This window comes from Podarcis cretensis, assembly GCF_951804945.1.
Source record: "Podarcis cretensis genome assembly, chromosome: 8".
Taxonomy (NCBI): domain Eukaryota; kingdom Metazoa; phylum Chordata; class Lepidosauria; order Squamata; family Lacertidae; genus Podarcis; species Podarcis cretensis.
In genome coordinates this window covers 50786902-50808428 of record NC_137177.1, presented here as the reverse complement: position 1 = coordinate 50808428, position 21527 = coordinate 50786902, and the positions used below count along the sequence as shown (strand labels likewise).

The following is a 21527-nucleotide window of genomic DNA, read 5'->3' as shown; positions in this document are numbered from 1 at the left end:
AGGCAAATAAAGTTGAATGTACTTAAGTTCCACTCTTGTTAGGAATGAGGATTAAAGGGCCAAGGTAAAGGGCATGAGGAATACCTGGCATAGGCCACTTGAAATGGAGAGAGTATGGCCTGGGAAAGAGGGATAAAATAACACTTTGAGGCCAGTATCAGGATGTTCATAATCCCCTCCCCCAAACTATTACTGCATAGATGACCTTTGGGATCATTTCCAACTCTACAATTCTATGATTCTGTGTTGGATTCACCGACTGAAGCTGATTCTGCAGTGGTTCTGTTGTGTTTTCCTTGGCCCTGAACAGTGTGTGAGAGTTTAGGACAGGGCTGAGTGAGGAGCATCAGTCCACACCATCCCTGGCCCCGCAACATCGCTTGCCATTGACCATGCTGGCTCGGGCTGTTGGGCATTGCAGTCCAGCAATATTTGTGGCAAGGAGGTACACAGTTTTCCTGCTCCAGGTTTATAGAGAAGAAACCAGGTGAAGGGTTGCTTCTTTGGGGCATAATGACACCAATGCCCACTATAGTGCTACCCTGCCTTCGTCTCCCCACTCCTGGCTTCCGAAGAACCAGCATCAATTTCCCTGTAAGGAGCGGCCCAATCCCTGAGCTCCTGCTCTCAGCCCCTTCCTTTTTCTCCTCTGCAAGTCCTGCTGGAGGGTGTCTGCTTGTCCCCAGGTGACCCCTCAAGCAGGCTGTGAATGGAGTGTGTGCTAACATCCAGCAGGTGTCCATCAGGAAGGAAGGGGTGCTCCAAAGACCCACAGACACCAGTGCTGGGTTGGGGGAGCAGGCGCAGAAGGGTGAAATCTGTCTGCTTTGCTGCCAAGAGCCTACCATGGCTTCAGGTAAAGAGGCTGCTTTCTACGGGGCGTCATGGATATGCTGGGAACTCAGGTTGTGCCACCAGCACTTCTGCTGGCAGTTGTTATGTGACTCTTCCGCAGCCTGCGAGGAACCAGCACACTGCAGAATAATGAGTTCCAGGGAGAAGGACCAGCAGCTGATGGCTAACAAAAAAAAGAGAGAGAAAGGGGGGTGGGGAAAAGCGAACTGAAGACAATTGTTCTTCCCAAGTTCCTGGATCACGCAAGGAAAGCCGTCCCTGAGAATAGCAACCCTGGTGAAGCTATTTCTGCAGCCAGGGGGTGTTTAGAGAGATGGTTTTTATAGACTCCAGGAATAGCTATACAGTCTGTGCGTTGGAGGAAAGGGGGGTGGGGGGGGAGCAGCAGCTCAGAAACTGTCATTGTCCTTGCAGGGGGAGTGCCGGGTTGCTGCAGGTTCCACTCCCTGGGGTAGGCGGTTTCTGTGCCCTTCTCTGTCCCAGAGCAGGGGGCTGCAGTCCCCGGAGTCCCTTAAAGGGTTCAGCCTTGCCTAGGTAGAAGGTTGACTGTTTGGGTTTTTTCCCCTTTCTTGTTTGGTACCTTCCTGCCCTGGGATGATTTTGCCTGGGCTCTGGCTCCTCCGCCCCTCCACGCTTGCTCCAGCCAAAGGTTATTGAATGAAAAGTCTCTTTTCTTCTTGGCTGCAATTCCGCCTCTGCAAACAAGGCGATTCCTGTGCAGGAGGGGGTGGGAAGCTGCTTCTCTACCTTGGAAAAGCAGGGTTTTCCCCCCCCTTCTCCCGAAGACGCACAGAACCCTGAGCGAGAAGCCGTGCCTGGGAGCTGCCTTTGCATCGAAAGGTAAGATGTTGCAATGCTGGCGGTTCCACAATGGAGTGGGTTTGAAAGGCAGCACCTGCTGATACAGTCCTGAGCGGAGGGTGTGCAGCTTGCCTGTGTTCCCCAACGGGCACTCTTGTCCCTGCTCCAGCCTCAGCCAGGCACCTGTGGTTTGCCATGGGGCAACTCCTGCTGCAGCTGGTCTAGCAAAGAGGAGAGGAAACCTTAAGCTCACAGCAGTCCTTTCTCTGCTCCCTCATTGTCCTCTAGATACTGGACCCCGGCAACTCGTGGGAGGGGGCCAAGGGGGTGTGTCTTGCGGCTGCGGCATGCCGAAAGGGACCTTATAAGTGTCGTTTCTGCTGAGGGTGTCCCCCAAAGGGACCCCTTTCACAGTATCGCTCCTGGCCATTGTGCGCTTGACCCTTTGGGTGCTCTCTGAGTGCCTCCACTGGATCCAGGGTGGCACACACTGAAACTCAGCCCCAGGCACTGCTTCAGTTCCTGAAAAGGTGCAAGTGAGCTTGTATTAATCCTTTTGCATAAAGTGTGGTCCTGTAAATGGAGGATCCCCTTATAGCGTCTTTTCGAGACTGTCTCTGAATGACAAGTGGGAGGCAGTGAGCAGGCAGGGAAGAAATGGATCTGGATGCCTGGCTCTTCGATGGGCTCATTGCGTGGCCTTGGGCAAACTGTCGTCTGGTGGGACTTGCTTGTTCATCTGTAAAATGGGCATCACAGTGATCTTATGGGGTGGCTGTAAGGGAAAGCAGCATAACAATTGTAAGCCTCTTGCGCTGTTTTTAACAACACGTAAATCATTTCACTAGCTGACTGGCTAGTGGGTTGCAGGGTGCCTCTGGAACAGTTGTGTCTGTTCGGGTGGGATAACATCAACTGGGTGCTTCTGAGCAACCTAGTTGCGTGTTGTGGCTCCACAGTAAACCAGAAGGCCTAAAGAAGGCTTATGGGCATTATTTGTAACTTTTGGGATCAGAAGGCCTTTTCTAACTTTTGTTGCTTTTGAACCTAAATGGATTGCTGTTTAGACAAGTTCACTGAGACTGTGTGGAGTGCGAAGGAAAGGCCTAGATGAGCAATGGGGAGACGGGGGATCAGGAAGGCCCAGGAGGAAAAGTAGCTCCTCAAACTGTCAGCTTCTCAAAGGCCCCCTATTTTAAAATAACACTTGCTTTGGACGGTGGAAGGTATTGAAAGGGATGCTTGTGAGGCTTGGCAAGGGAAAGGGAATGAAGGACAGGCCTACTTTTCCAACCAGCCTCGCCCAAGGAAGCTGAAGGTCCAAGAGGGTTTTGTGCTGCAAAGAGATTTGGAGGCCTCTTGAGAAGCACCTTTGCAAAACTTAAAAATCACTCCCAGGATTCTTTGGGGGGAAGTCATGGGACTTGCCCTGTGTTTGCTTCTGCTTGTGGGCACAGCTGTGGGGTCTAAAGAGATAGCTGAGAGCGAGGCAAGGCTCAGCTCTGGCCTCCCTCCCGAAAGCCCTGCAGTTTGCCCCCTCCCATCTGATGTTCCTCAGCCCCTGGCAGTGCCCACCCCTTGCCTCATGTTCCCCTCTCAGAGACAGGCTTTCTGGGGCAGGACCAGACCAGGGAGCTTCCACCTCTCTGGCATTTTACACCAAGAGCTTTAGAAGCCAGGTCAGCCATTTCCTAACTGTGAGTTTTTAAAACCTATTTTACTTTCTTTTTTGTGTGTGTGCCTGGACTTGGGGGGGGGGGTGATTTTAGGAAGGGGTTAGGAGACCATAAGCCACCAGAGTTGAAAAACCTTCCTGGGCCTGTTGAGAGACCAAAAGCCAGATGGAGGTCAAAGCAGAGGTGGAGAAAATTGCTCAAGGTATCCTAAATTTTCTGTTCTGGTGCTTCAGTTGGGCCTATCATAGAGTGAACCATGGAACTGGGGATAGTTGTGGTGGAATCTTTTCCCTTGTGTAAGATTCAGAGGTCCCCTCATAGACCCACCTTTCTGAAGCATTAGAGACAGTCAAGGCAGGCACAGCATGTTGGGTGGTGTGGAGTTGTGACCCATTAATGCTTTTTTTAATGACATGGTGGCTAGGATTTTGCTCCTGCCTATGGCTTCAGGGATCTCTGTATTCAGGGCTAGGAACCTGTGATCCCAAGCTCAGGTTGCCTAGTGACTTTGGAAGTGGGGGATCAGGTCTGTACTTTCCCATGAAGTGTGTGCCTTGATTTGAGCCACCTGGAATTTGCCAGCATCTCCCTGACTTGTGTATGTCCCTCTAGTGATCAGAGTTGCACAGTCCAGATTCTGCAGTGTGTGCATATATGTGAATATGAAGATGAATGGAGGGGGGGTTATCCGATGCAGTTAGGTGGTCTTTTGTTATTTTTCCAGCTCCATGATTTTAGGAAGGGATGAATGGACTCATAAGTCATGGTAGTTCCTTGAATATGCACCAAGTAAGGGTTGTTAGTTGTTTTATAGTAGTTTTTGTAAGAATAACAGAGTCATTAATGTTGAGCTAATCTCTGGCACGTGTATGTGTGTGTGAATGCGGGGAAGTTGTGAGGGTACTAAGCAGGCAGGTCAACTCTTAAGTTCTGCAATTGATAGGCTTGTGGTATAGTATATGAAGAAATCCTAAAGCAGAGCTTTCCAAACTGTGTGTTGCAACATGTTAGTGTGTCAGCTGCAGTGTGTAGGTGTGTCGTGCAAACACTCCCCGCGCTCCTCCTGGGGCTGGGAAAGGGGTTAGTTTAACCTCCAGTTTGCTATTAAAAGTGAATTACTGTGTCACGAAATAAAGCATGTCTAAAAAGTGAACAACCTGAAAAGCTCTGTCCTAAAGTCTTACATGCCAGTTTATCTTGACAACTGGATTTTTGAGTTCAAGGAAATTACAAAGGTACCTGGGCCACCGGCCATTTGCTGACTACAGAATTCTCTGGGCAAATTTCTTCTAGGAACAAACACACACACACTTTCATCTCTCTCAGTTTTTACATGTTTTTGAAGAGGCCCTGGCAAAATAGTGCATCTCTATGACTTTCCTTTCCTCTTCAGTTCAGGACCCAAATAAACCTTTTTGTTTGTTGTCAGAAAATAATGGATGCAGGACTCAGGTGCACCTGTCAGGGATCAAAGTGAATGCTACCCACCCACACAGTATTTCAGTTATTTGGGGAAAGATGAGAGGAGAGCTGAATGAAATCCATAATCTCACTCTCCTGCTTCCCCATAATTTTTACCAAATCTTCCCTGCACCCTTGCCTCCCTGAAGAGCCTTCTAAAGAGACTAGCTGGGTGAGACATCACTCAAGGTAAGGGAGTCATGGCCACTACAGACCCCCTCTAATTTGAGTACTGCACCCACCTGAGGTGGGTTGGATCCCATGATGCAGACCTGATTATTTTACCTCCACAGTTGCCAATCGGTTTCTGAATGCAGGTGATTTTGTAGCCAGTTGTACTCATTTCGCTTACATTATCAGTTAAAGCAGTCCTCGCCAACCTGGGCCCTTTATATGTTTTGGACTACAACTCCATCAACCTCAGCATCATTCAGGTGTGCTGGCTGAGGCCAATGGGAAGTTGTAGTTCAAAGCATCAGAAGGACTCCAGGCTAGCAAAGGCTGTGCTGGTCCATAAGTATGTTCAGCAGATCGACTTCCCAAATATACATGTGATAGCCTGACCTGAAAGACGGAGAGAAAATCCAGTTTGCAAAAGATTCCTTGCCTGGAGGTAATTCACTTGCCACCAGTGGCCAGCATAGTGGCTGTTTACAAGGCTAAATTAAGTTGCTAAAATTGGCAGCAGAGGAATGATCTGAATAGTAACAATTGGCTATGAAGTGAATGTTTGGGTATCATGAACAATAACTCAAGGGGAAGAAGATTGTAAGATCACTCAACGGTATTGCTAATGAAGGGTGCACTTAAGCCAACTCTTTAACTTGGACACACCTTGGAGAGTCCATTCTGCGTTAGTTAATGCAGCAGCTAAACTAGGCAAAGTAGCTATTCTGTGACTTCCAGATGTTACTGGACTCCCATCATCCCTGATTATTAGCCATGTTTTCTGGGGCTGTTTGGAATTGGAATCTAACAATATTGGGAGCGGGGGAACAGATTAGCCTTTCCTGGGGTAAAAGGGTTATTTGCCGTTAGGAAAAATCCAGAATTCTAATAAAGTACTTCATTGCTTGATTGGATTTTGGAATTCTCTTTTCTACAAAATCCTTCCACTGTAGTGTTACTGATGTTCTAATTATTGTAATTTCCTTGGAAATCTCTGCAAACACCCAACCCTTTTTGCTAAGTTTAACTTAACAAAAAAGAAGGGTATTATATTTCACATGCATCTGAAGGCAAGGAGGTGTGAGATTTGTGTGTGTGTGTGTGTGTGTGTGTGTGTGTGTTGAGGTGACAGGCAAGTGACGACAAGATTCTCTTAAGAAACAGACTTGTGTGTGATTCCTTAGTTCTCATCTGTGCTCTTGCCTACAAAGACTCTTGATAAAGTTATTATCCTCATTGAGGATTGTGTGCACAATCAAGTTTGGCAGGCCAAACCCAGCACTCTCTCTCTCTCTACTATAAGTGGCTTCACTGTAACTCACACAAGAACAAAATGATCATAGATATCACCCAAAACTAAAAATGCTTAAGAACACCCATCTATCTGAGCATCTCATTTTCCACAGTGGCCAAACAGATGCTTCAGTGGGAAGCTCACTAGTAGGATATGGGGACCTCTTAGCACATGTTCCTCAACTACTGCCTCTGATACTGCAGGTAGCATACCGGCATCCTGGCTAGCAGCCACTGACAGCATCACCCTCTTTATCCTTCCCTTTAGCTACTCCCAGTACCCTTAATCTCCCCACTTTTGAAGCCATCTAAGGCTGTGTATACATCACCAACTTGAAATGCAGCCAGGCTGTTATTTTTCTCAATGTGGATCGAAGGTGGTTTGGGGGGAAATGCATCAGAATGCAGTATTTCCTAAGAAACAACAGGATAGATATGGATTGTGGCTAACTTGGTGTATATACCACTTCCCACATCAGCAGGGTGGGAGTGCATTGGATGCACAGCAAATGGAAGTGTGTACACAGCCTAAGCTAGGTTGGTGTTTTTCATGACATCTTTGCTAAATCTATCCTTTGTCAAGAGGCTGTAGAAAAATATATTTGTGATAAAGGTGAGGGAGTTCTTAAGTCTTAATATTTTTAGATGTTCTGACTCTGCTCAGCCAGAGAGTCTGAAAAAAGAGCAGATAAAAAGGTGATTCTCATTTGTATAATGAGTAGGACTGTTTGTTGATTTCTTGTTTGGATTTAGTTGGTTAAATTTGCATAAGTAAAAACAATAATTTTGAAGCAAATGGCTTACTTTGTTTTTAGACAATGGATGTACATGTTTCACAGCAGATCTTCTCTAGGAAAATTCATTTCATCTGTTAGGAAGAAGGGAGAATGTACCTTATAATATTGTGCTTAGCCACTTGCACTTGTTACAAATCTTTGCATTGGAAATTATATATATTGAAATAAATCTGCTTCCTGATTTATTGAGGGCAGCTTCATAGTGAATTAAAAGCTTTTTTAATTGATTAATCAACGAAACGTTGCAGTACCTAATACTGACTGGCAGAAAAAAGACTGGGTACGCTGTGATGGGAGTTCTTTGTGGCAGCTCCTTCTGGAGAGCAACAAAACTGACAAGAGACTTTTATGGCACCTTAAAGGCTAACAGATTTAGGATGGCAGGAGCTCTTGTGGACTGTTTCATCCAATGTACAAAGGATGCTTCTGATTATTGGGACCTAATCCGATGCAGTGGATTTCAGGCCAGGAAGGCTATTGCCGGAATAAATCTTTAGGGTACCCCATGATTCTGCTTTTGAGGCTTTCCCCCCTCTCCCTGGTCCTCAGACTTGCTGTGCTGCTTCTCTGATGCCAGGGGCCACCAGCAAGGGCAGCTGAGTTGCCTCCGTGGAAATCTCATCTTTTATTCAGGTCCCTGCATGGAAAATAAGTGTGTGTGCAAGAACTTGAGCCTCCGTCCGTCTGCATGTGGAGGAACCTTTGAATCCTCCTCACTGTTGCCTTCGCCAGGCTGCTGCCCTCCAGATGTCTTGGACTGTAACTCCCATCAGACTCAGCCAGGTACTGGCTGGGACTGATGGGAGTTGTAGTTCAAAGCTCCCGGACGGCACAGGGCTATTGAAGGCTGAGAAAGAGGGTTGGCTTGGCAGTGTCCTACGAGGAAAGGGGCAGGATCCCACCCCGCTTTGGTCTTTAGCCTGCAATGAACCTCCACATGCTGGGCACAAGCACCATGCGAGCTAGGGGTGGGGAGTAACTTCTGCATTAGTGTGCCCTTCAAGGAGGTATCTCTCCAGATGTATGGCTAGCAACTTCCAGTTACAGATAGGTAGCCGTGTTGGTCTGCCATAGTCAAAACAAAATAAAAAAATTCCTTCCAGTAGCACCTTAAAGACCAACTAAGTTAGTTCTTGGTAGAAGTCACCAGACCCTTCTATATAGAGAGAAGGTGGGGAGGGGTATTACTCAGAAGGGTGGTGGGAATGGGTGATTGGCAGATAGCTGTGATGAGCCTGTTGACGACTCTTAACGACTGCAATAGGTCTTACAGGAAAAAGCAAGGGGTGAGAAGGTGAAAAATGGCTTTGTCATGTATAATGAGATAAGAATCCAATGTCTTTGTTCAGACCAGGTCTCTCCATGGTTTTAAGTTTGGTAATAAGTTGCAATTCACCTTCTCACCCCTTGCTTTTTCCTTCTGAGTAATACCCCTCCCCACCTTCTCTCTATATAGAAGGGTCTGGTACTTCTGTTTCAGTGTACAGTATCTGAAGAAGTGTGCATGCACACAAAAGCTCATACCAAGAACTAACTTAGTTGGTCTTTAAGGTGCTACTGGAAGGAATTGTGTTATTTTGTTTTAGCAACTTCCAGCCTGCGTGGATGGAGGTGACTTTTTGGGGATGTATTCACGAGTGTTTCAATTCACTCACATTCACACACCCCGTCTTGAGCCGGCCCCCCCTTCCGCCAGCCGGCTCCCAACCGACCCTTGGCATTGGACGTGACATGACCAGAGTTGGGGGCTTCGCATGGAAGACTACCCAGCCCCCAGCCCCACTCTGCCTTTCCTTTTGCGACCTTTTTTCCAGTCCCGACCTGACTCTGCTTGTGCAGCCTCTGAGTGGGGCAGGCGTGGGCTCCGTCGGGGCTCGAGCGGGGCGGCGGCGCGTGGGTGGCACCTCGGGAGGGGGGCAGGCCTGGTTCTGCCCCTTGCGCGCTCCTCCCCCGCCCCGTCGAGGCTGGGGTTGGGCTGGGCGCCTCCCTCCTCATCAAAAGCGCCGCGCCAAGCTGAGCAGGCGGGAGCGGCCGGGGGGAAGCCGCGGCACGGTGAGTCCGAGGTCCCTGGCCGGGGTGCGGGAGGGCGATGGCCGTCCATCCCTTGGCAAAGACACGTGCCACACCCGATTCCCCGAGGCGCAGGAGCCGCATGTGCTGGTTCGGGCTGGTGGAGGGGGAAAGCGCTCTGCACATGCTCCGCGGTGGGCTCGCCTTCGCTCCAAAGCCAAACCTGGGGAGGGGAGGAGGACACTGTTCTCTGGACCAAGGTCTCAGCCTTTCAGGCTGGCCCTGGACAGGGACAAGCCCGCTTCGGGCTGAGCTGGGCTCCGGGGAGCCTCAGCCTCTCCTACAGGGCTTTCCGCCGCCTCGTCGGGCTTCTTCCTGCGAAGCTCAGTTCGGGGCCACCATCACCGCCCTCTCTGCCTTTGTCCGTAGAGGCGCCCCCCCAAATCCCGCCCGCCCACCCGCTGCGAAGAGCCCATCTCTGTGCCGGGTCTGCCCGCTCCCGCCAGCCTGGGTTCCGCTCCTACGGAGACTGGGCGATGCAAATGAAACGTTTCTCTCTCTTTCCCCAAGACCGGGCATGCATGGTGGGGAAGAATAAGGGGCTTCCGCGGAGTCCAGGCTTGGCGGCATGGGGGAAAGAGGGTGCTATGGGGTTGCGCTCTGTACGCCCCCACCCCAGACTTATGGGGCTGCGAGTCCACCAGGACACCAGAGGCGCCCCGGGTGCATTTGCCCTCCTTGCCCTCATGCGCGCACAGCAGATCAGGCTGTGGAAGTGCAGGGCCGCTGCCTAGCCGGGCAGGACCAGGCGCGCTTTGCAGTTGCGGACACCAGGTTCTCGGAGTCGATCGCTGGAATTCTCCAGTCGGGAGACCCCTGGTGGGTTCCGTGGCAAGAAGGCGCAGCGACAGCCTGGCCCAGCGGCGCTCTCCTGCAGCCCCGCGCTCCTGGCGCCCTCCAAATGTTGCTGGACTACAACTCCCAGCAGTCCGCGGACCCAGCGTGGCCCGGCCTCAGGGATGATGAGAGTTGGAGTCAAAGAAGACCTAGCGGGCCTCAGACTTCCCAGGCTCCCTGCTGCATCCAGAGTATCAGAGGGGTGCGCGTGTAGTACTTGCCAGGCAGATGTGGCTCTCCTGCCACTGCCATCAACTGCAACAGCTTTTCATCCAGTCCTGGGGTGGGGGCAACTGAAAATGCCTGAGCCAGAGCAGCTGAAAGCAGAACTGTCTGTTTCCTATTTGCATCCTTTGTTTGAAGTATTGTTCCACAGTTATTTTTATTGCTGTTTTTAGTGCCCTGGGATCCTGCCAGATTAAAGGCTGGGTAAAAACACAACCCGTCAGGTGACCTCCGACTGTTGGCCATAGTGCTAATGCAGAAATGCTGCAGCATTGTGGTAGAGCATCTGTTTTGCATGCAGAAGGTCCCCGGTTCACCTCCTGGCAGCATCCCCATGTGGACCTGGGAGTGCCCCTGGCCTCAAACCCTGGAGAGCCACTGCCAGTCAGGGTTGACAGTGCTGAACTAGATGGGTCAATAATAGCCCCACTCTGTACAGGACACCTTGCCTTTCTTTGTTCTTCCTCTGAGCTGTAATGCAATAGGATCTGAAAATCAGGGGCACCCCTCCAGAAGTTGTTAGGCTTCAACTCCGGTCAACACTGCTCATGCTGGCTGGGGCTGATGGGATTTGGAGTCCAACACCCTCTGAAGGGACATCGCTGCCGCCGCCAAGGAGTCAGGGAGGGCTCTTGTGTCTGTTGCTGTGGCCACAGTCTAACCGGGCCTCTCTGCCTCCTCCCCAGATGCCAGTGAGGCTCTCCACAGCCCTGCGTGTTTTTGGGACCAGCCTCTTTGCCGTGGTGGTGCTGGGGGGCATCCTCGCTGCCTACGTCACGGGCTACCAGTTCATCCACACCGAGAAGCACTACCTCTCCTTTGGGCTCTATGGTGCCATCCTGGGCCTCCACCTCTTCATCCAGAGCCTCTTTGCCTTCCTGGAGCACCGGCAGATGCGCCTGGAGGGCCGGCCCCTGAAGCTGCGCTCCTCGGTGGCCCTCTGCATCGCCGCCTACCAGGAGGACCCCGACTACCTGCGCAAATGCCTGCGCTCCATCCAGCGCATCTCCTTCCCCAACCTCAAGGTCGTCATGGTGGTGGACGGCAATGGGGAGGACGATGTTTACATGCTGGACATCTTCAACGAGGTGATGGGCTCCGACCGGACAGGCTGCTACGTGTGGAAGAGCAACTTCCACGCCCGGGGGAAGGGCGAGTCGGAGGCTGGCCGCCGCAGGGCCATGCGCCACATCCAGAGCCTCGTCCGGCACAATACCTATACCTGCATCATGCAGAAGTGGGGCGGGAAGCGCGAGGTGATGTACACAGCCTTTTGTGCCCTTGGAGACTCTGTTGACTACGTGCAGGTGAGTGTTGGGGGGGCGGAGCCCTGCTCCTTGCCCTTGCTAGCCTGTTGTTGCTCTTCCTTCTCTGTGTTTTCCCATTCATGCTCATCCCACAACCCAGGCACTTGTCAGAAAGCAGAAAAAGGGAGGGGGAGTATTAGCTACATGCAAAATGATTTGGAGAGATACTTGGGTATGAGCTCCTTGGCCCCCATAGTAAACACAGCCCTAAATGGCAACTCTCTGTCTCCCTGCACCCTGATACATTGGTGCTGTGAGCTTAAGAGGGAAGCAGGGCTACAATGAGCTGCTTCTTCACATTCTGGGGCCTGAACATGTAATCAGCCCCTCTTTGGAGCAGCTGGTTGCTTCTCCTTAGTTCAGTGGTAGAGCATCCGCCTTGAATGCACAAGGTTCCAAGTTCAATCCCTGGCATCTCCAGGGAGGGTGGGAGAGAGACCCCTGCCTGAAATCCTAGAGAGCCGCTGCCAGTCAGTGTAGAGACAATATTGAGCAAGATGGACCAATAATTTGACTCAGTATAAGACAGCTTTCTATGATCCTGAGTGGTAGAGCACCTGTTTTGCATGCTGAAGGTCCTGGGTTCACTCCCCAGTGACATTTACAGCTTGGGAAGGATGGAAAGCTACTGTGGACAATACTGAGCTGGGTGGACAAATGGTCTGATTTGGTATAAGGCAGCTTCCCCAGTTCCTTAAGCCCTTTGTATAGAACCCTGAGGACTGGAATCTTGATTTATTTTTTAAGGAAAGGCCACAATCGAGTTGCAAAGCAGTGGATTCAATCCCCAGGTTCAATCCCCAGTATCTCCAGGTAGGGCTGGAAGAGACGTGTCTGAAACCATGGAAAGCTGCTGCTGATCAGTGCAGGCAACACTGAGCTAGATGGATCCAGGCAGCTTCCAATGTTCCTCTGGAGCTCATAACTCAGCCTCCAATCTGACAGCAGGAAAACAGTTCTTCTTTCACCCTGGTGTAAGCTCAGAGGCTTCTCCTCTGCTCCCTTCCACTAATGCACTGTAGTTCTGAGCAGCAGGTGTAACAGAAAGGGATGGCAGAATGTAATTGAGGGTAGATATATATTGATATATTCCATATATACATACCCCTCTCTTTCATAATGGAACCCAAGCATGGTTCCCAAGCAATCTCTCATCCAAGGGCTGACCAGCCCCAGACCTGCATCACTTCAGCAATATGATGGCCTAATGTGCCTTCAGCATCTTCTGGGGGACCTCCTTGCAAGCAGAAAACTGGCAGGCAAAGGAGAGAGGTGGTACCTCAGCCCTTTACTAGGTGCTCTGCTTTTCAATTTACAGGAGGTTTTAACTTATGGAGGCATTCAAAACAGGACCTGGAGGCGAAAAGTGTTGCAGTCCATTCTTCCATTTCATTCTGCTGTCTGAATAGACCAGCTCTGGGCTCCTTGCATAAGAGAGGAGGCAGATGCAGGGTATGCCCATACTGTATCTCTCATTTTGGGATTTGCTTCTGTTTTCTGTTTCCCTGCCCTCCAAAAATGCAGGATTCTTCAGCTGGGCCTGATCCCCCTTCTCTGGCCTGCATGGCTGCTGAACAGGTATCAGCTGCCCCCTCAATATAGGACGCTACCTTATACAGTCAAGACCCCTGGTCCATCTAGTTCACTATTATCATACATGTCCAGGGTTTCAGGTAGGGGACCAGGAGATGCCCTTGGGGATTGAACCTTCTGCATGCAAAGCAGGTGCTCTGTTACTAAGCTTAAAGCCCTTCACCGTACATTCTCTTGGGTGCAGATGCCCTGTGATTCTTCTGCTTTCACCTGCTTGGGGACCTTACAATGCCTGTTTGGCAATGGAGACCGGCTCCCTCTCTCGTCTGTACCTGGTGTGATATCCACCTCCCTGCCACATTCGGTCTGTGTTCACATGAAGAAGTGTCCAGGAGAGTTTGTGTCACTTCTCTATCATTCACTTACACTTACACTTATTATTATCATTAGTTAAACTTGTTAATTGTCTTCTCAGGTACTATGTGTATGTATGTACAAGTGTGTGTGTGTGTATATACACACATACACACACTCAATATGCACAGGCACAGAGATCTGAGTGCATTCCTCATTCTCCTCCCCTGGCCCTCCTCTCATTGGAGCTTCAGGAAAGTTGCAGTTCTCCTCCACCCTGCATGCAAAAGAGCCCTTTACTCCCTGGGAAGGTGTGGAGCAGGGTCCCCCAGGGCAACATGCAAAATTGTTCTGAAGGAGGTGGGGGCGTGCATTCCACTTGAAGGAAACGTCCATATGTACGCTTTCTCTCCCCATACAAACAGTGTAATATTTGTCAAAAAGAAGCTGCCATTTGTGTGAACATTCCTTAAGGGAAGGGACAGACAAAGGTGTCCTGACAAGGTGTCTTTCTTTCCCTGGCAGGTGTGTGACTCTGACACAGTCCTCGATCCAGCCTGCACAGTGGAGATGCTGCGCATCATGGAGGAGGATCCTCGCGTCGGTGGAGTTGGCGGGGATGTCCAGGTGTGGACCTGAGAGCACATGGCCGTGCAGAGTGTCTGGCTCAGATAATGCTCACGGGGATGGCTCCTTCGGGCAGCCTTCCCAGAGTTGGTCCTCTTCCAGTTGTTTTGAACTACAACTCCCATCAGGCTCAGTGTCCTGCAGCTTGCTGGATGGGGTGCATGGAAGTAGTAGTCCAAAACAGCTGGAAGAGGAGGCCTTCTGTCCCTCAATAAGTGGGGTGAGCCACAGGTCAGCTTGATACGCATCTGTGGGTAAAGAAAACTGGTACAGGAGCCAACCTGTCTATTGGAGGGAGGGTTGTGGAGGGCCCATGATGCAGTGTTGCCTCTTTCCCCCAGATCCTGAACAAGTACGACTCGTGGATCTCCTTCCTGAGCAGTGTGCGCTACTGGATGGCCTTCAACGTGGAGCGGGCCTGCCAGTCCTACTTTGGCTGTGTCCAGTGCATCAGCGGCCCCTTGGGCATGTACCGCAATGCCCTGCTGCAGCAGTTCCTGGAGGACTGGTACAACCAGACATTCCTGGGCAGCAAGTGCAGCTTCGGGGATGACCGCCACCTCACCAACCGGGTCCTGAGCCTGGGCTACCGGACTAAGTACACGGCCCGCTCCAAGTGCCTGACCGAGACGCCCACCAGGTACCTCCGCTGGCTCAACCAGCAGACGCGCTGGAGCAAGTCCTACTTCCGGGAGTGGCTCTACAACGCCCTCTGGTTCCACAAGCATCACCTGTGGATGACCTACGAGTCAGTGGTGACGGGCTTCTTCCCCTTCTTCCTCATCGCCACCGTCATCCAGCTCTTCTACCGCGGGCGGGTCTGGAACATCCTCCTCTTCCTTCTGACGGTGCAGCTGGTGGGTGTCATCAAGGCCACCTACGCCTGCTTCCTGCGCGGCAACGTCGAGATGATCTTCATGTCCCTCTACTCCCTGCTGTACATGTCCAGCCTCCTGCCGGCCAAGATGTTCGCCATCGCCACCATCACCAAGTCCGGCTGGGGCACCTCCGGCCGCAAGACCATCGTGGTCAACTTCATCGGCCTCATCCCAGTCTCCGTCTGGGTGGCAGTGCTGCTGGGTGGGCTGGCCTACACTGCCTACTACCAGGACCTCTTCACAGACACCGAACTGGTCTTCCTCATCTCTGGAGCCATCCTCTATGCCTGCTACTGGGTGGCGCTGCTCACCCTTTACCTGGCAATCGTGGCCCGGCGCTGCAGCAAGCCCCAGGAGGAGTACAGCTTGGCGTTTGCGGAGGTGTGATGAGGATGAGGGTGGGGGGCGGGGAGTGCAATAATGGCAAAGGACTGGCAGCGTTTCCCCACATAGTTGTGGGGCTTCAGGAGGGCTGGCCCCCCACCCTGCTCAGGACCTGATCCAGTTTTGAAATGTCCATCCCGGAAGCAAATTGGCAGATTCAGGAGTGCATCACTGGGGAAGGAAGCCTCACAGAACGGATCCTGCTTGGTGGGCTTCCAGATCCTGCCCCTGCAGAAAGCTCAACAGCTCCTGGGAAAAGTTTCCACCACCAGGTGTCCCTGTCGTTCTATGCAAATGACACTGCCTCTCCCCAGAATAGCACCAATGTGGCAGGGACGATGGGGGTGCAGTTTTTACAGGGAGCAATAATAATCTCCTCGTAGAGATCTATTAAAGAAGGGGCCCTTCTGTGCCCAGCGAAGAGACCATCAATAGGTTTTTGATCTTCCCTAGGAAGAGCTTTAAGGAGTTTGTGAGGGTTATTCTCTGTTCATGGGAGAAGCAAGTGGGACTTGAGCCACTGATGTCAAGGGGTTGCTTTCTAGGCAGAGGCCCCACAGGAGGTGGGGTGACAGGGCAGAACATGTGCTCCTTCCCAGAGGGGCTCCCTTCTTCCTGTAATCACTGCAGCTGCAGGACTGGAGGGAAATTTACTGAGAAGGATAGGCTGGCAGTAGAAAAAACCATGTTTGGGCCATAGCGGGAACATGCTGTAGCCCAAAGAATACATCACATGACTAGGCTGTCCATTTCTAAACAAACACAAAATACTTGAAAGCTCCCTGATTGGCCCAATACAGCATGAGCCGCAGCTACTGTGAATTCGATAAAACAGGTTGCAAACTGGATTGGTCAAATGTCTTCAGCTCCTTCTGGAGTTTTAGAGGGCGGACCACCTATTGCTACCTCCCTCTTTAGTCCAGGACTACGGTTCATGCAAGTGGCCCTACAGATGCTGTAGGGACTCCCAGTTCCCTGACCAGTTCTTGAACTCCAACTCCTGTCATCCCTGACATTGCTGGCTGGAGCTGGTATGAGCTGGGAGTCCAACAACATCTGCTTGGGGAAGGCTGCTGTAGACCAGGTATCTTCAACCTTTTTGGACCTTTTCAGTCCCAGGTCCCACTTTTAACCAAAGCATGCATGTAGAGATCTGTTGCTTAACCTTCCACAATATTTGCATGGGGGTAGTGCCCGACCAATCTTATAGCAGGCCATGACCCACCAGTTGAAGACCAGTGTTATAGACCATATTTTGTTATGCTTGGGTAGGGGTGTTAAAATACTTTAATGCTGTGAACAGAGCGGCCTGTCTGGAGATCTTCCTTTGGACCAGCCTCTCTCTCTTGGCCTCTGCTTAGCCTGGGCCTCCTAACTTTCTGGTGCTTCTCCTACAGACTTCCTCCCCCCCCCCCCCCGGTGCTTTGCCAACATGGCCACGTTACACTTCCAACTCAGAGAAGGGTGAGAAACTGAGGACAGTGGTGCTGCTTTTGGGAGGCCACTGCCACCCAGTCTAAAAGCCATTTCTTGATTCACAATCTGCATCTCTGCCCAGCCCTTAAAACTCCTTCCAGTCTCTGGCAAGAAGGTGTCTGTGTTGAAAGGGAAGCGGGGCTCCCAGCTTCAGCTGGCAACAAGCTCTGGGCAGCTTTTATGCCAAACTCACATTGCTGAGATGGAAGTGCTCAGCAGTTGTTCCTTGCCTGTTCCTAAGCTAGCAGGTCAGCATGGGAACAAAGTGCTTAGGCACTTGCTGTAGTAAACCCAGCATAGGCAAAGGCACAGATTTTCTGCAATTCCATTCGTGCAGAATGTGGAGGTCTGAAAAATCTCAGATTCCCTCCTTTTTATGGCTAAAAGAAAACAAACCAAGTTTCTACAATTCATATTTTTACAAAAAGTCCTGAAAATGTATAAGCAATATTTGCAAAGCACCTCAGAGGTGTTTTGAGTAGGAATGCTTCTTTAGTAGCTTACTTGTATTGTTCCTTTGGCCTCCACTCTGCTTCTTGAAAAAAGGGGGTTCTAAATTCAACAGTTATAAAACAGATGCCAAATAAGGGAGGCACATTTATGTTTAGACATATTTGTATGGACCTTGATTTACAAAAATTTGTTTGCTTGCAAAAAATTAAAACAGGTTGCTGCTGAATTTGCTTAGAGCAGCAGTATTCCAAAGTTGGCTCTTTCTTGCTTCTCAAGAGAAGCACTAGAAGGCCCTATATGCTGGAGACTGGCTGACATTGGCCACACAACTTCCCGGTCCCCACAGGCACTGTGAATCCAATTGGTCGACAAGGAGCAGAGTGAAGAAACTTTCTGATTAGAGCAGATGTATATTTATTATTACTTTTCACCTCCAGACTAAAGAGGGTGTTGTGTATATATGTGTGTGTGCATGCCACACATACACACACTGGACAGGCTCCGACAACTTTTGTTTTCCTTGCTATGTAAGGGAGCTGAATAATCCCTGGGATGCAAAAGTAACTTGGATGCTTTTGCTCCAGATATGCTTTGGGGGGGGGGGTATGAGGGAGGTGGGCACACAGTCTTTTAGTGCATTGGATTTTTGTTTTTCGAAATACAAACTTGCCCATCAGCAATGAGGCTAGATACCTGATTTTTACAAAACCAAGCAACTTCTCAGGATTCCACAAGAGACTTCTGTACCAAAATAATGTTCTGTGTTATGACCATGCCACCTCCTAGGAACAGAGGGCACCTGATCTATCTTTTGGCATTGGTGCTGTTCAGGAGCCTTACCAGTGCCCATCTTCCTATACTCCTTTCTGCCTCGGGCCAGTAAGCTGAGTCTGACTTTGTCCTGCTGCTGCTGCTGCTGCTGCTGCTGCTAGGGGTTCCACTGCCCCAATTTCAAGTTCTCTCTCTGCTGCTTTCTTTCTGCCCATCCCACACAAGGTCCTGAATGCTATCCGAGGTTGTACCTGGAAATTCCTGCCTCTCCTGCCATGTTGCTTCATGTGAATTGACAGGAACAAGAAAAACAAGCCCCTAATATGAGACAGGGAAGCAGTGGGCAAAGGGCAGCTTGCTACTCCCATGGGCCCATGTGGCTGGGAGGAAGACTAAAGTGGCATCAGTGCTGATTCTGTCCTGCCACCTCTGGAAGGCAGATGGAGTCTGCACTGCCATCTAAGAAAGCAATAATGGCTCTTGGGCTGCAAGCGCCCTTTATCTAGGCACAGACTAGTGAAGAACTTTCCTATGCTGGGGACTGACTGCATAAACGAAGCTGGGATAGATGTCTCCTTCCACTACTGCCACCAGAAAGGGCTGGTTCCCACCCCGCTTGCTCTGGATTCAGCGTAACCTCACACCCTAAGGGCTGCTTGCCTAGCTGTTTCCCAGGGGCCCCAACCAGCTTGAAAAAGAATGGTTCTAAGCAATTCTTTGGGTGGCTGGGGGAACATATGGTACTCTCTGGCAAGAAAGAATAGCTGCTTTGCAGGGTAGGAGGGCTTGCAGCCCACACTAGAGCCTGCCTTTCAAAAGGCTGTCCTGTTGGGGGGAGCCATATGAAACAGTAACTGCTTGCTCTGTAACCTGCCTAAGGCAGATGCCTCTCTGCAAAGAGCTGCCAAATCAAACTGTTGTATGGACAGGGCTGATCAGCGTTGAGAGTGCATGAGCATCTGACAGCCTTTAAAGGCTGTTCCCAAGAAACACTGTGGCAAAAGATGGAGAGCTTCCTCAAGTCCCTCTTTCCAGCTGTGCATCCTTCCTAATTGCGAATGTCTGGAAATGCTGCTTTCTGCCCGTGCTGTTCTCTACGGCCTGCGCTGGTCCCAGGCATGAGAGTGGAGGGATGGGTGGGTAGGGTGCCAGGCTTTGCTCCCCCTCAATTCCCTGCTCTGGGCTGCATGCCTTTTTCTATGTTACTCCGTTTGGGTTTCTCTTATTTAAAATGAAATTTGTAGAATTTTTTGTACTCTTTGGTAACAAACACTAGTTGATTGCTTAAAGTTATTTGTAAACTTATTTATTTTTTACCTGCATTTTCATATTTTTTATAAAGGTTGTTTGGTTTTTTTTACTATGATGCATTTGTTACAATAAAAAATACCTTGCAAACAAGATGGTCTAGAGTTTATTTGGGACTTTTTCTGCCCATCCCCTCCCTTCACCAATGTGCACACAATTTGAGTGGGGTGGGAGGAAGACACTGGCAGGGCAAAGAACCAGGTCTAAACTAGCTGAAATCTGCAGGAAATTTCAGCCTGATTTCCCTTTCAGCCATTCTGATTTCCTATTTGCCAACAAGACCTCCCCAAAGAACTGGAATTCAATAGTCACCCCCTCCCCCAAAATGTCCTAGAGACAGAAAATAAAGGCAGATCAGAACCTAATCATCTCAGTATCTGAAAAAGAGAACCCCATTTCTCAAAAGGCACTTTAGCAACAGCTGAGCCCCGCCCGCCCCCGCCAACCCAAGAGGCAAAAAGCACAATGCTATGGTCTCCAAGAGTGCTGAGCTCCTTGAAGAATGGAATCAAGAACCTAGTGACCAGCAGGGACCATAACGAGGCTTGAGTATCTGCAGAAGATAACTGTAGAGAGTCATCAGTGCTGACTGGAACTGGTGGGAGTGTTAGTCCAGAGGACATCAGACTGGCAGAGGTCACCAGCCCTTGGGAGAGGATCTAAGCAGAAACCCAGAGCAGAGTCCTCCATCCCTGGGATGAAGATCTGGCTACTATTACTCAGGTGCCCCAATAACTTTTATTTGTTCAGTGGTATCTGGATTTTGGGGCAAGGGGCTCAGCACCTTAGCAAAGACACCGGGTTGAATCCCACAGCTGAGCTGCTCTTGGGGAAAGCACTGGCTATTTGAACACACTGGGCATGGATGCTGGATTCTCCCAGACACTGGCTTTAGTCCCACAGAGGCTGGCATCTGAGATAAGGCAGTTCTCCCAAGGGCTGGGTTCACATAACAGACTGCATAACCCAGAACAAAAGGCACTGAGTTCCAACAAGCTGGCTAAGCGGAAAGGATTTGTCCCTTTCGGCACAGTCCCCAGCACTCTGCAAGGAAGTAGGCAGACCTTCCTCCATGCGAACGAGGCACCAGTGTGCTTGGAGGTGGGCTGTAGCATCCTCACGCTTTCTTGGCCACATTGGTGATGATGGGCTTGGGGCGGGTTTTGAAGAGCAGCTTCTTCTTTATGAGGGCGGTGACTGAGTAGTGGCCTGGTCCCAAGCTCGACTCACCCCCAGCCACTGCTTGCTTGGTCAGGACGGCAAAGGGCTTCTCTAGACGCACAACTTTACCATACAGGATGTGGTGCCCCACAATGAGCACAGGGACTCCCTAGAGAGAGAGAGAGATAAGACAGTGGGGGCACTCAAGCCTTGCAGAGAGAGTAGTATGGAAGGAAGCCAGCCTCAACCAAGAATTTCCCCCCACATCCGTAAGCACCTGGCTAGTCCCTCACCTCTTTGGTGTAATGCAGGTCCCCCAAGAGCCTCCCTGCTAGGCCAGCCCCAGATCGCGATTCCAGCTCGCCTTGGAGCTCCATCAGCACCCACTCCGCTAGACCTCCAACCCCATCCCTGCAAGGAAAAGACGAGGAAGGGAAGAGCTATTATAGGTCACGAAGTGTAGCAAAGAGATCATTCCCGACCAACACCGCTAGAAGCCAGTGCAGACTCACCGGGACACGACCAGCTGCACCATCGTCCCACGGTTCCTCTGCAACAAGGAGAACAGGGGTTTGAAAGCAGGGTGAGAACGGGCAAGACCCAGATTCCCCCTCGTTCACTCCAGCGGGGCTCCCGGCCCAGAGGCAGCTAAGGGGCAGTCCCTCACCCCCAGCAGTGCCAATCTCGGGCGGAGACCCCCCTTTCCTACGAAGACCCGCCCGCGGGCTCCCCTCTTCCTCAGCCTCAGGCGAGCAAACTGACGCAGCCGCAGCATCCAGCAAATAGGGCGAGCCGCTTCCCTGTGCTTGTTCCAAGGACAGGAACTCTGCACGCGCTCAGAGTCACCCTCATCCCTGGACGCCGGGGGATCCAGAAACTCCGCGCCCCGGCGCCTCTGATGGAGCGGCACTCTGCACGTGCTCAAGAGCGCGCTCGCCGCTTTTCTTTCTCTCTTCAGCTCCGCCACGCACCTCACTCAGAATCTCCCGAACCTCCCGCCTCGCCGAAGCCCCGGAAGTCCCTCCCCTCGCCCCTAGATGACTTCCGCTTCCGGGCTTAGAGGGGCGGCGCGCACGTGGAAACCGGGCTCGC

General features: G+C 51.0%; 2 protein-coding genes across 6 annotated transcripts; one reads left to right on the top strand and one right to left on the bottom strand.

Annotated features, from left to right (window-relative positions):
• The first annotated feature begins 851 nt into the window (after positions 1–851).
• Positions 852–19924, top strand: HAS3 (hyaluronan synthase 3). 5 transcript variants are annotated; one of them, XM_079988167.1, is made up of 4 exons: positions 852–1695; positions 10870–11490; positions 13903–14004; positions 14346–19924. In XM_079988167.1, the coding sequence occupies exons 2-4, from the start codon at positions 10870–10872 to the stop codon at positions 15267–15269; spliced, it is 1647 nt and encodes a 548-aa protein (XP_079844293.1). In that variant the 5' UTR covers positions 852–1695; the 3' UTR covers positions 15270–19924. The 5 variants fall into 5 exon arrangements, with proteins under 5 accessions (XP_079844293.1, XP_079844292.1, XP_079844290.1 ...); XM_079988166.1 differs by having other exon boundaries at positions 852–2186; XM_079988164.1 differs by lacking the exon at positions 852–1695 and adding an exon at positions 2207–3353.
• On the bottom strand, positions 19257–21495 carry CHTF8 (chromosome transmission fidelity factor 8). Its single transcript, XM_079988170.1, has 4 exons — positions 21407–21495; positions 20948–20985; positions 20729–20846; positions 19257–20604 (listed from the first exon to the last, which is right to left on the bottom strand). The coding sequence occupies exons 2-4, from the start codon at positions 20968–20970 to the stop codon at positions 20392–20394; spliced, it is 354 nt and encodes a 117-aa protein (XP_079844296.1). The 5' UTR covers positions 20971–20985; positions 21407–21495; the 3' UTR covers positions 19257–20391.
• Between the last annotated feature and the right edge of the window lie 32 nt (positions 21496–21527).

Excerpts from the sequence above, each read along its gene's own strand:
- HAS3 (XM_079988164.1), top strand. The coding sequence starts at position 3,204 with ATGTTCCTCAGCCCCTGGCAGTGCCCACCCCTTGCCTCATGTTCCCCT. Across the intron at positions 3,354-10,869 it reads AGGTCAGCCATTTCCTAACT|ATGCCAGTGAGGCTCTCCAC; the intron begins GTGAGTTTTTAA and ends CCTCCTCCCCAG. Across the intron at positions 11,491-13,902 it reads ACTCTGTTGACTACGTGCAG|GTGTGTGACTCTGACACAGT; the intron begins GTGAGTGTTGGG and ends TTTCCCTGGCAG.
- CHTF8 (XM_079988170.1), bottom strand. The coding sequence starts at position 20,970 with ATGGTGCAGCTGGTCGTGTCCCG. Across the intron at positions 20,847-20,947 it reads GTGCAGCTGGTCGTGTCCCG|GGATGGGGTTGGAGGTCTAG; the intron begins GTGAGTCTGCAC and ends TTTTCCTTGCAG. Across the intron at positions 20,605-20,728 it reads ACCTGCATTACACCAAAGAG|GGAGTCCCTGTGCTCATTGT; the intron begins GTGAGGGACTAG and ends CTCTCTCTCTAG.